The sequence below is a fragment of the Cinclus cinclus genome, chromosome 18 (assembly GCF_963662255.1).
Source record: "Cinclus cinclus chromosome 18, bCinCin1.1, whole genome shotgun sequence".
Taxonomy (NCBI): domain Eukaryota; kingdom Metazoa; phylum Chordata; class Aves; order Passeriformes; family Cinclidae; genus Cinclus; species Cinclus cinclus.
Window position 1 is genome coordinate 6,646,610 of NC_085063.1, and position 13,338 is coordinate 6,659,947.

Genomic DNA, 13,338 nt, shown 5'->3' on the forward strand with positions numbered 1-13,338 from the left:
AGGCTTCTGTCGGTTGCTCTTGTGTAGAAGAAAGTTTCTATAAGGGATGTTCTAAAGCACAATAGTAAAACAACACAACAGACTTATATCACAATGCATCAGAGATGGTATTAGTATTCTGTATGAGGAGAGCAGTCTAAGACCTGAATCTACAATGAAAAAGTTCTCACTACTGCATAAATATTATAATCCAACTGGGAAAATGAATCAATTCTTCATAAAGCACTTTGTAGCTCTACTCAATCCCAGCTCTCCAGTTACACTGTAAGGTGAACAGTACCCCACACATGCTGCCTGTCCCACTCAAATATATCTTGAGCAGGGACCAAGCATTGGGTTACACAATCATAAAGTAGAAAACTCCAGAACTAAGTCAAATCCACTGGCAATTGGACAAAATATTGCAAAAACAAAACCCCAAGCAGTTAAGCCTTATGAAAGGAGCAAAGAGTCTGGACTTTCCAAACGTGCTATTAAATACTCACTGAATTTTCTTCATCCTCTTGATCGAGTTCACGCTGCTGTGCCTCCTGGCGTTTCAGCTTGATGTCCATTGCTTCATTAATCAGGTCCCGCAGAATTGATACTCCTTTGGCACTTTTAACAAATGGGTGCTGAGAAATATTTTAAAAACAAATAAGCACTGCATCCAAAGCAGGATAGAACAGTAAAACACTGTTACTACTGCCTACTTCAAATCAAATTAAGGTTTAACTCAAAACATTACTAAAATAAAGACCCAGTTCTTCTGTTAGACCTTGCACTCTCCAGACAAGATCAAGCTTCAAGGGCACAACTGATGTGAGGCCTTCAGCTGGTTCACCTCCCACAGCTCTACTTACTTCTTTCCTTAGCTTAGCTGTCAAGAACCAATTACACAGACCATTACCATGCCTGGAACATTCTGAGCAACCACTTAAGTTTAGCCTGCCCTGTTTTGTGTTTTAAGAGACAGTTTCTTGGCAGTGCTGGTGGGAATTTGAAAGTAAACAACAAATCCAAACCAAACCAAACCAGCAAACCAACAACAAACTCTGAAAGCCAAAACAACAGAACTCAGAGAAGACAAAGGAAGTTGAAGTCAGATTGATTCTTAGAGAAGAACTGAAAAGTTGAAGTCGAGTGTGAGATTTTTAAAATGAGTTATTAAAAAGTAAAATCTGTAGTGAGCAGGAGCAGCAAGAAACAAAACCAACATCTCTCAAGAGCCACACAGCTCAGCCTGCCCTGGGCAAGCCTCCCCCAGAGCTTATGTTCTCCTCAGAAAAGGCAGACCTGCAGCAGCTGTGTTGCAGTGGCTCGCTGCTCCGGGCTCTTCACAAGACACTGCTTCACAAAGTCTGTAAAATGGTCTGACCACAGCTCTGGTTTCCGGAACGTTGGGGGTGGATTGGTAGGAATCATGAAAATTGCCTGAAAGCAGAAGAATATTTCAGGTTTCCACAACAAAGCTTAAAACCAACAATTCAACATGAATACACCCAAAACCATGCTGGTACTAAAGACTTTTCAAGGTGCTGCCTCTGAGGAGTTTTACATACAAATCTGCTCACAGGGATCAAGTAGTAGGAAAACAGACTTTTCTCACTAGGTGCTCACACTTGGCTGAGCCATTTTGTGCCCCAAAAGTGTAAATCTGACATTTTTCAGTCTTTAATATTTGTGCTTGTATTAAACAAAAAAATTCACACTGAGATAACACAGCTGAAAATATCCTTCACGTCCAACACAGAGCATCAGCTGTCTTAACAGAAGAGGACTGTGACTTTTTTATTCCCATGCAGATTCTTCTTGACAAAGACCTGCTTTTCATTTAATCAACAGTACAAAACTGACAGAAAACAACTTGTTCTAGACATTAAAAGCAAGACTGAATGCTGATATGTGATTCAGCCAGCTATGATATCAAACCTTTTCCATAGAGCAGTACATTTAAGGCCACAGTCCTTACCCTCATGGGATGAATATCTGCATAGGGTGGTTTTCCTTCAGCCATTTCTATTGCAGTGATTCCCAGGGACCAGATGTCTGCCACACAATTATACCCAATTTCCTGAATCACTTCTGGAGCCATCCAAAATGGGGTCCCTATGACTGTGTTCCTCTTTGCCATGGTGTCCTGAGAAGGATAAAGATCCAGACAGTGGCAACTGTATTAACCACAAACAGTCATTAATGAACTATCACCCTAATTATCTTGCGTGCAGGCAGATTATTCGACTCAACAAGACTAGAATATGGAAGTCTGCAAAGAATAACTAAAACTCAGAGAACTTAAAAAGTATCCAAAAAAAGTAGCAAATGCTATTGCAAACCATTACTTAGTTGTAACAGCTTCCACAGAGATCTACTCTAATCTGCTGCTGGTTTAGCATCTCATGTTGATGCAAAGTGCTAAAAACCAGCTATGAACAATTTGTTAATCTCCAGAACCCCATCACACTCACACACACAGGTTAAGAAGATAAACTGAAATGTACACAGCCACCCTTGGTTTTACTTACTGTAAGTTGTCCTGCCACTCCAAAATCAGCAAGTTTAGCATGTCCCTCTGTATTTAGCAATATATTTCCAGCTTTGATGTCTCTATGTATTTTCCTCATAAAATGCAGGTACTCAAGTCCTTTCAGTGTTGATTGCACTATTGTAGCAATTTCCTCCTCTGTGAGCTGAAGAAGGGAAGAGTTACTGCCAACATACCAGTGGCTGAGACACAGCACTAATGTGCTTTGGTCTGTATTTCACTGAGATTCACTAATTGCCACAATTGCCTTCACAAAAGGTTTCCATACCAGCGGGGAATTAGTGACTTACAGCATTATGTAGCAGAATTAGATCACAACCAGCACAAATATACACACTACCACATTTCACATCCATAACCCTTCCTCAACTAGTAATTCTTATCCTGCAATAACCAAAGTGAGGCAAAGTAGGGTCTTACTTGGAATCAATCTGGGTTTTCAGGAAAGCCAACACACCAAAACCTGCTCCACCAATTAAATCATCCAGATAACCAGAACTCAATGGAATCAGTTTTGTCATTTTCACAGGAACAAAGGACCTGCATCTCAAGTTATGGCAAATGGTTGTGTCAGGCACTGAACAATGAGAATTATGCCCTAACTAGACAGCTTCCTCGAGCTGCTGGACACCCATATTCCCATCCATACATTCAAAGGAGAAAGGACCTACAGTTTTATTTCGTAATCGAATAATGTCAGACACAGATCCAGCGCCGCAGTATTCCATGACTATCCACAGGTCTGTGTTCTTAAAATAGCTGCCGTAGTATTTCACCACATGAGGACTAGGAAAAAAGAAGGATAAAACAAGGGTCAAACACCAGCAACCAGCACCACTGAGTAAGCACAATACACTGCAGAAACCCTAAGTATGTTTTAGAAACTCAGTGCTGAAGTGCCACTGAAACCCAGATTGAAGTATTCCAGAAAACCCTGAATTCTGCTCAGGGCTCTCCAGTCCTGCCATGCCTGTTCCCACAGCAGGGCTCATATGACCTGCCAGTAAGTCACTCCAGGGAGCTAAACTGTCCAACAAATCCCACGGAAACAGAACGATTAGCCTTCAGTCTGGTTCAGCTCCCTAAACCAGGTTACAGCAGGGTCAGTGCTGGGGCAGGACAAGGGAATGGGAAATAGGCCACAGAAGTCCCTGGTAAAGCTGCTGCAGAACATTGCAGACAAAGGGAAACATTAAATAAAGTCCACAGTTTGTTGGAAAATAGCTATCATGCTCATTAAGACAAATGTTCCCCCACTACCACATGAGCCTACTTGTCTCTTAGACTGAGTCCAGGATATATTTTAGGATCTCAGTACAACCTCAAACTCTGTCTCAGTCAGCTTCCTGGCTGCCCAAAAAGCAAACAACCTAGTAAAGTACATTGTTCAGAAAAACCACACGTCCTCTGGAAAAGGTAAAGCAGAAACTAACAGAAAGACTGTCCCTGATTCGACAGGAATAGAGCTAAGGAACAAAAGAGTGTTTAATCTGTTCTCTGCTGAACAATTTCTAATGAAGGAAACTTTAAAACTAGCAAGTCAATCACACTTGCACAGTGTCCCTTGGTGCTTGCACAGAAAATGTGATGCTCCAGTGATTCACTCCCTCTGCTGTTCACAACTGTAAGGTCTCACTTTAGGCCTTAAAATACTAATATGTGATTTAAGAGAAAGCAGCAATGCATTTCAAGTTATGCAGCAACATTTTCCAGGAATAATTTCTTTTCAAGGTACACTCTGCTGCCTGCCCCTAAGTCATCTTCATTTAACTACAGTGAGAGTAGAATGCAATAGAGTAAGTGACTGAGACCACAATTTTATACTGCTCATGTAATTTATTTTAAATGACTTTCCACGCAGGAAGTCCTTCAAAGTAGTGTTTCCTAAGGTCAGATCCATAATACCAGAAGAAATGAGTGTATTTTAAACCTTCAGCCTTGGACTTTGAGAGGGTCTTCCCTACTCACAAGCTTTTCACTGCCTAAGTCACTGCAGCATCTTTTCCTATAAAAACATGCCCAAAGGGGGACAGCCATCAGCCCACAGAGCTGCCAGCAGGTTATTCTGGGGCTGCTCAGATCAGCAGACAGCTTGTACTGCAGCAGAGCCTGCACAGGCACAACAGGACCAGGAAGGACAGTCCTGCCACCGGAGCAGGTGACAGCACCGAGCCTGTGTACATGCAAGAGCAGTCATGCATTAGTGGCCTTCACCCATGTGCCCTTGAAAAAAGAAACAAAAAAACCTCCTAACAGTTTTCTATGCCTTGCTGGGAAGCCACCAACCCTGTGGGCATAGGAGCTGCTGTTCAGCACACAACCAAGCTCCCACTGTCCAGAAGCACTGAGCAGAGTGCCTGAGCAGAGCAGCAGTGACTGCTCACACATCTGGCTGGCAGAATGCAGGGTTACCCCACTCAGCTCGGGGCTCTCTCCTGCTGCAAGCTACGTTTCTGCTCTTACCTTTGCACTACCCAAATGGTCAGCTAAGGTGACTCAGTTATACAAGGCAACTTGATTGCACAAGTCCAGCCTTTTAAAAAAACATTCAAGGCAACATCGTGGCTTGTACTCGACAAAATGCCAGGTCACAGGTGATACTTTTCCTTGCATCCCAATAAGGGGTTTTGCAGTGCACACTTACCTGTCGCATTGCTGCATTATAGATATTTCCTTTATGATCTCTTGCAGGTCTGATTCCACAGGAACTTGTTTAATTGCAACAACTTGCCCCGTTTCTTTATGGATGGCTTTGAACACACTGCCGTAAGAACTAGAAAACAAAACATTAAACAAACACTGAAAATAGCAACAAAATGCAAATGGTATGGCTTTGCTTTTTGCAAGTGTAACCATCAGGTAAAACATTAACTATCATTTTATTAAAAATATTTAATATTTTAATGTAAATAATCAGCCCACTAACTTCTAAACACTGTAACACATATAAGTCAGCCCACTGAGACAGTGAGGAAAGAGCACACCAACATTACACTGACCATAGCTTTGGAATGGCCTTTTGCACAAATTCAACAACTAAAATTCTCTTTTTCCAGCACAGAGTACAAGCTGAGCATCAATAAGAACTACAACTCTGGTCAGAGAAATTTGCTTGTTCTTGTCAGGTATTATCATTCTTATTTCCAGCTGCTTTATTTACAGCAGCCAGGCAGATTTACAACTCAGTCTTTTCAAATGAACTGCTTAAGGCAGGGAACATGTCACTCCTGGACTGTTCCCATGCTACTCTGCCTCACCAAAGGGCACAGTGCCACTGAAGTTCACTTCCACCAGGCAGATCTTTCACAAGAGGTACCAGGGATGAACTACAAAATCTCTCGAGTTCCCCCAGAGCTCTACAAAATCCAGGCTGGCATTTTTCAAGAACTTTTTAACTCCCTACTGCTGACCCATAACCTGCTGTTTAGATTAAGATACTGCACTCTTGGGAAACAAATTCTGTATTCTGTAATTAACCAAACACTGTCACTATATCAGCAGATACCTTTCAGAAACAGGACCATGACAAAAGTGAAACATCAGGGTGCACTGAACACACCTCTACACAGATGTGTTCCTAGAAAAATGTACATTTGGCCCACTGAAACACAACACATACCCTTCTCCAAGCTTCTCCAGGACATCAAATACTTCTTCAGGTTGTTTAGTTAAACTGTCCTCATCTAACTTCTTCAGCTGCCTGTATAGATAAGAAGAGAGAAATTATTACATTTCATGTTATGGCAATTTGGGCTATACTGAAACAGAAGAATAAATAGCACCACTTAAACATTCAAAAGGTTTGACATGAAGTAAATTGATTATGAAGTAAGTTTATTTCACCTGATGAGAAGACTGAGTATTATTAGCACCCAATAGCAAAAAAGGACTGGGAATGAGAAAGAATAGAATGTGAGCAGGCACACAAATCTACAGGTCCTCTTAGCAGAAATCCGTTTCAGGATCTATATGCTGGTGGTCGCATCTCAGCGTGGCAGAGTCTTGAAGCCCCTGAACATATCTGCTAAATTTCAATTTCTGAAATGGAAGGATACCTACCAAGGCCATATTAAAAAAAGGAACATCACCTTCCCTGATGCTTAGAATATGCGTAGAATACATTTTTTGGGAGGCAGGAGGCAATACTGCTCTCACCTGTACATTTTTAACATCAAAACTTCAGATCTTAATTTCATGGGCCTGGACATATACTAGGAAAATTCTACCAGGAAAAAGGAAACTGTATCTGACTCTCGTGATCTTAATGCCATCCCTATTAAATGTATTGCTAATAAGAGTCAGCTGAAATAATTTCTAGGAATAAAAGCCTGCCATGTACTGTGATTCTTCACATGCCCCCCCCTTTCCCCCAGTACAGCTTTTAGGGAGAACCCGTACTCAAAGGAACAAGAAGATCAATCATATTTGTTTGAGTCTACACTGGAGAGCTGTTCACCAAACCTCCTGAAACATCTAAGGACTACATAACAAAAAGGTCTGAAACAGTATTTTATTGTCAGTGGTAAGAGTATCCAACAGCCCACAAACAAGTGCTCTTTCATTTTCACATGAACTAAAAAAAAAAAATCTGACACAACAATAAACAAAAACCAGCCAACAAAACACTCTCCAAACTCCCTAAACCAGCTCATACAAGTTTTTTTGACACAGAAACTTAACAGTCTCAGAGTTTTTAGCACTGACTGGTGTTTAAAGTAAAACACACCTGGTTGCCTGCAACTGCAAATTACTCTTGAAAGCTCTTACAACTGCTGCTAAAGATCAAGACTCCAGTCACATGAACATTAATTTTTATATTAAGTATTTAACTTTTTCCCCCAATTTCTTCAGAAACAGAGTGAAAAACCATTCACTGATCCCTGGCTATTATGTTTATGTACAAAAGCCACACGGGAGGAGCAGCTCACGCATGGAGCACATACAATGGCTTCCTGAAGCAGAGGAAACATTATATAGAAGCAGACTCAGGAAGTGGTGAAATACTGAAAGTAGCTGCTCGCTTCCCCGCTCAGATAAGCATTAAACAGAATTTACTTGTCCCTGCGAAAACGGAGAGGGAAGAAAGTGTGGGAAAAGGGGAAAAACAAGAAATACATGCATCAGAAAACACATAAGCCACCATTTCCACGGAGCCCAAAAAGTGGTGACGCAAGAGGCAGAGCCCTCTTGTTAAAGGCCTAAATTCTACTGGCATAAAAGGAGAAAAAGAAAAAAGACTTTTCATCTACCCAGACACAATAACCACACAACTACTGCACGTGCAGCAAACAGCCAAATTTCTATTATAGAGCAGGAGCCCAATTACTTTGCATTGTCCTGTTCCATGGAGCACACTCGCTGCTGACACACTCCATGCTCTCCTGGATGTTTGCACCACACTCATGGAACAGCAGCACAAGCCCAATCTCACCTCTGTTACTCCGATCTAATCTTAATCACCTGCCCCGTAAACATAAGCAATTATATAATTAAAACCAAGCTTTTGTTTTGTCTTTTTAAAGACTATACATCACTGTTTAACCAAACGGGCCGATGCCACTGGGGAGCAGTCCCAGCAGTTTCCTTTGTTTGCTGCCCAAGCGTTCCCTGGGCCCCAGCTGGGAACCACTGATAGGTTCTGACATTGACACTGCATTCAAACCGAGCTCCAGCTGTGCCCCGCAGCCCCGGCCCGGCCTGGAGCCCGAGATAGGGGACCCTTGGCTTCGTGTGGGGTCACCCCGATACCCCTGAGGGTCCAGGCTCGGTGTGCCGGGTGTGTCTCAATGTGCCCGGTGTGTGCTCAATGTGTGCTCAAAGTGTCCGGGCACGGCGGGAAGGCGGCAGTGCCAGGGCTGGACACCGCGCCCGGACACGGCACGGGGGGCACAGACCCGCACGAAACTCACCCATGGAGAGACGCGACGGGAGAACAAGAGACCGGGGCTTTGTCATCGCCGGCACGGGCCAGCGCACCTCGCACGCCGCGGTACCCGGTGGGCGCTCCCGCAGCAGCGCCTTCTCCCCAGCGTTCCGGTCACGCCGCTGACCCCACCTGAGCGCGGTGCTGTCCCAGCAGGGACCCGCAGGCTCTGCCCGGTGCCACGCGACTGCCGCCCCCGGCCCCGCGGCTCCGGAGAACCGAGGGGGCCGGAGCTCGGCGCGCCCGCGGCCCCACGCCGACAACGGAGCGGGTGCCGCGGGCCGGAACATCCCCGGTCCCGGCAGGGACGCACCCCGCGCTTACCGGCGCGGGTTCCGCAGCTGCACCGTCTCCATGGCGGTCTGTCGGCGAGCCGGGTCCGTCCGTCCCTCACCGCTCCATAGTACCGCTCCGCCGCCGCTTCCGCCCGCCGCCGGATGCCAGCGGGGAGCGCCCGCCCCGCTCCGGCGGGAGGGGCGCGGCTTCCCGGGCGCGGCGGCGGCGGCGGCGGCGCGATGGCCGCGTGCCCCGGTGCGCTGCGCCGGGCCGGCAACGAGGAGTTCCGCCGCGGGCAGTACGGCCCGGCCGCAGAGCTCTACTCCCGGGCGCTGGCGCAGCTGGAAACCGCAGGTAGGGCACGACCCGGGGCGGGCGAGCGGGCGGGGGCATCCCTCTGAATCCCGGCTGAACCGCGGCTGTCCCGCGTGTGCCCCGCGCAGGGGATGCCAGCGCCGAGGAGCGCAGCGTGCTGCTGGCCAACCGCGCCGCCTGCTACCTCAAGGACGGTGCCTGCAGCCTCTGCGTGGCCGACTGCACCAGGTGAGCGGCGGCGGAGCGCCGGGGACACGCGGCGGGGCCGGAGGGACCGCTCAGCCGCTTCTCCCGGCTGGGCTGGGGCGGGCGGAGCAGCCCGGAACGCTCTGGCTCACGGCGCTCTCTGTCCTCGCCGCAGCGCCCTCGAGCTGGTCCCGTTCGGGATCAAGCCGCTCCTGCGGCGGGCGGCGGCGTACGAGGCTCTGGAGCGGTACTCGCTGGCCTATGTGGACTACAAGACGGCGCTGCAGGTGGACTGCTCCGTGCAGGCGGCACACGATGGAGTCAACAGGTGAGGAACCGCGCCCGGTGTCCGCGGCGGGAGCGCCGAAGGCTCGGGAATGATGCCTGTGGGTGCTACTGCTCCAGCCGAGCTCATTCCTGCTGCCGTGGCAGCACCAAGTTGGGTCCCAGGCACACGAGTGAAGCAAAGTCTGGCATTGCTCCCTGTGCCTGCTAGTGCCTATAGTTTCTTTCAAGGTGCTGGTCCAGGTCTGGGGATGATGTATGTGGGACTGATTTTGCTTTGCTCAGTGTCTGGTTTAAAGGATATAACGAACTGAAGTTCAGTACTATATCCTTTAAGCCTCCTTATGTTTACAGGCTGCTATAGTTCTGTTCTCTTTCTGGTGCCCTCTGCTTTGCTTCGTGGCTTGCCAGACCAAGGAGTGAAATGCATGTCTCCTGCTCACCCGAGCAGTCACAGCCCCAGCCCGTGTCCTGCTGTAATTTTAGCCCTGCTGGTGTGATGATAATCTTTTTGCAAATGTCCTGTCTGTAGACTGAACCTAGCTGAGATGTATGTTAAGAAATTAGCAGAGATGGTTTTCTTAATACACAAGCCAGGTTAAAAGTGACCCTGGTAGCTACTGAGTGGCCCATCCAGCCAACAGCCAGGGTGACTGGGAGCTGTCTCTTCCAGGATGACTAAAGCCCTACTGGAGAAGGATGGTGTGAGCTGGCGTCAGAAGCTCCCACCAATCCCCACAGTGCCTGTTTCTGCCCAGACGAGGTGGAGCATTCCTTCTGCCCAGGCCCCTGGGGGAAACACTCCTCCTGCAACTGCACCACGGGGACAACGAGGTGGGAACGTGCCCTCGGGCTGGGCTGAGAACCCTGGAGCTCCCAAGGGTGATGAACAAGACAGCTGCCACACCTGCTTGGTGTGTCTGCAGCCAGGGCTAAGGCCTGGAAAAACCCAGGCCTGGGTCTGCTGCAACCTTTGTGGTTGATTCTGGTTCCTTTGATGTCTCTGTGTCTTGCCTATGGTATGGGGATATTTGTTTTCTGTGAGGCTGTGATATTCTTGTTAGTTTTCTACAGTTCTGTATCCTTTGACACCATTTCTAGATGAGACTACTGCTAGCATGGAGAGAGCTAGAATGCTTAAGGAAGAAGGAAATGAATTCGTAAAGAAAGGAAACCATAAGAAAGCAGCTGAGAAGTACACTGAGAGTTTAAAGCTCAGCAAGGAATGTACAACTTACACCAACAGGTACTGTTTAGCTCTTTGTCTAAGTACTTCTTGGCCCTTTATAAAAGCCACCATGGTACTTCCTGGCAGAACTGTTTATAAAACCCACCATGGTACTTCCTGGCAGAACTGTTTAATGTCTGCTCCTGAACTAATGAATAAAACAAAACCAGCCCCTCGGGTTTACCCCAAGTGCAGCCTCCCCTAACATTCTGTGATCAGGTACTACAGAACCCTGTGGAGATACTCCCCTCTGGGCTGCCAAGGGATTTCTCCCTTGACTGCTTTGTCTGACAGGACTAAGGTATGTTGAGTGGTCTTTGCTCTCCTCCAAACCATAAACTGCACACTGCTGTTCTTAAACACTCAAAGTACTTCTAAGGCAGTTGCAGCAAGCAGAGCATATGCTGCACTAGCAGAGGTAGGAACCTGCATCCTCAAAGTGCAAGTGCAGGTTCTGTAGCTTTAGAGCAGGTTGCTCTAAATATCTGCCTTTTTGTTTCTTTGAAAAAAACACTTCCTGTTTTTCCTCCCTGTGAATGGAACAAACTTGAGCTCAAGAACTAAGACAACATAGCATGTGAGGATGGTTTTGAAGTCCATCTTGCTGCTCTGTGTGTTGTGGCAGTAGATGCTGCCAAAGGTCTGTAAGCAGGTGTGTGTGTTTGCAGAGCTCTCTGTTACCTGACCCTGAAGCAATACAATGAAGCAGCACAGGACTGCACCGAAGCTTTGAAGTTAGATCCTAAGAATGTTAAGGCACTCTACAGGCGTGCTCAAGCTCTTAAAGAGCTGAAGGTAAGGCACTAGCTTCTGAAGGGCTTTAGGCTAGGACTAGATGGCTGTTGATGTATGATCAAAGCCAGAGATGCTCTTTAGGGCTTGTTTCTGTGCTAGACAACATCTGCCATCAGACCTTTAAGGATTAAGAGTGAGACATCACACTTTGCTGTTTGAATTTCATGAGTTTGTCAGCATCATTTCCTGTTTCTAGAGATGCTGAAGGCAACTGCTTTTCACAGAATCAGAGATTATGCTGAGTTGGAAAGAGCCCACAGGGATCCTCACCCTGCACAGCACCAAGCCCAGCAATGACACCCTGGGCCTGAGAGGGTTGTCCAAACACTCTTGGACTATGTCAGACTTAGTGCTGTGACCACATCCCTGGGGAGCCTGTTCCACTGTCCAGCCACTCTCTGGGTGAAGAATCTTTTCCTAACACCCAACCCCAACCTCCCCTGACACAACTTCAGGCCATGGCTGCAGCTCCTGTCCGTGGTCACCATAGTGAGCAGTGTTGTGTTGAGCTTTGATTTTTTTGTCTCATGAGGAATTCTGGAGTACATGGTGCATTGGTGTCAGACTCAGAACCCACTTGAGTTACAAAATTATCTTCTCAGCCCTAGTTTGAGCATGTTTTAGAACAGCTACATCAATGCCAGTGCTCAAGCAGTTTCAGAGAGGGAGTCACAGGCTTAATTGTGCTGTCTTTGCCTCTGTTGCTGGGCAGTAGTTCTGCCTTAGAATGCCTTTTTTAATGCACTAACCCTTAAAAAACACTCTCTCTAGGATTACAAATCAAGTATTGCCGACATCAAGAGCTTGTTGAAAACTGAACCAAAGAACACAGCTGCACTGAGATTACTGCAAGAGCTCAACAGAGCCTAGAGTAACCAAGCAACAAGGAAAGCTTTCTCTCCCACTGCAGAGGAAAGCTTTCTCCCTTCTGCTGTTGATACAGGGACCAGTCACTGCAGGATTTGTGTTGAAATCTATCTTCTAGTGCTGCTGAGATCTAAGAGGTTCTGTACCAGCACAAGATTAAGATATAATCTGTATCAAACTCTATTAAGCTGGCTCTATGATCATGCATAGTTTTAATGCCCTTCCCCGAGAGGGATTTAGGTTAATTTTCCTGGTTGAAGTCAACTTGCCTCTAACTATTGGCCTCAGGGACTCTTTAGATATTGGCTAAGATGCACAGGGAATGGCTGTTCCTGTCTGAAGAGCTACAAACAGGGGTTTTAGTCCTTATTCAGGTGACAGGTTTGCTGCATTTGTGCTGCTATGACTGAAAGAAAGCCGCTTCACGAACTTCTGTAGTTGCCAGAACACCACCTACCCTTCTTGTGACAGGGGCACAGTTACTTGCACAGGGCCATGCTTGTTCCCTCTTGCCCTTGATTACCTGCTGGCCCTCAGATGGATTCTGCTGCTTAGTGTTGCTGGGCAGATGTTTACAGTAGCAGCTTTCTTTAATTATTCTGCACATTTAAGAAAACAGCAGCAAGTTAAGCCTGCCTTGTTACACTGTGCACTATTCTTAAATATTTTGGGTGCTTGGGAATTTTGCAATGGTTTGTTTTTTTAAAAAGACAAAAAACAAAAAAAACCCCCACACTTTAGCTCCTCTGTGCCTTTTGGAGCAGTTGCTATGGAGTGTTACAGGGTGGAAAATATGCAGTAACACCCCAGCTGAGGTCTGGCTTATTACTTCAGTGCATGTTTGAATTTCTCCTGATCTGGTATTGATGGCACCGATTTTAAATAGTAGATAAAGAGATACTTGGAGTTACTTTGTGAGCTGTTAAAACCCATTCTCAT

At 46.5% G+C, this 13,338-nt stretch overlaps 2 protein-coding genes across 2 annotated transcripts in view; one reads left to right on the forward strand and one right to left on the reverse strand.

Moving 5' to 3' along the window:
- STK4 (serine/threonine kinase 4) overlaps positions 1-8,896 on the reverse strand; it is a 46,903-nt gene extending 38,007 nt beyond the window's left edge. The window contains exons 1-8 of the mRNA XM_062504913.1: positions 8,772-8,896; positions 6,144-6,224; positions 5,169-5,297; positions 3,196-3,310; positions 2,505-2,669; positions 1,952-2,119; positions 1,276-1,413; positions 486-614 (exon numbers count right to left, since the gene is read on the reverse strand). Coding sequence (XP_062360897.1) covers positions 486-614; positions 1,276-1,413; positions 1,952-2,119; positions 2,505-2,669; positions 3,196-3,310; positions 5,169-5,297; positions 6,144-6,224; positions 8,772-8,803 — 957 coding nt within the window. The 5' untranslated portion in view covers positions 8,804-8,896. The remainder of the gene's footprint in view (positions 1-485; positions 615-1,275; positions 1,414-1,951; positions 2,120-2,504; positions 2,670-3,195; positions 3,311-5,168; positions 5,298-6,143; positions 6,225-8,771) is intronic.
- Positions 8,897-8,962: 66 nt separating this feature from the next.
- TOMM34 (translocase of outer mitochondrial membrane 34) lies at positions 8,963-13,056 on the forward strand. The gene is made up of 7 exons (XM_062505175.1): positions 8,963-9,077; positions 9,167-9,266; positions 9,400-9,552; positions 10,183-10,343; positions 10,611-10,755; positions 11,406-11,532; positions 12,304-13,056. Exons 1-7 carry the CDS (start codon positions 8,963-8,965, stop codon positions 12,400-12,402), a joined length of 900 nt encoding a protein of 299 aa, XP_062361159.1. The 3' UTR covers positions 12,403-13,056.
- The last annotated feature ends 282 nt before the right edge of the window (positions 13,057-13,338 follow it).

Coding starts and splice junctions, on each gene's coding strand:
- TOMM34 (XM_062505175.1), top strand. CDS start 8,963: ATGGCCGCGTGCCCCGGTGCGCTGCGCCGGGCCGGCAACGAGGAGTTC. Junction 9,078..9,166: donor GGCGCAGCTGGAAACCGCAG/GTAGGGCACGAC, acceptor TGCCCCGCGCAG/GGGATGCCAGCGCCGAGGAG. Junction 10,344..10,610: donor TGCACCACGGGGACAACGAG/GTGGGAACGTGC, acceptor CACCATTTCTAG/ATGAGACTACTGCTAGCATG.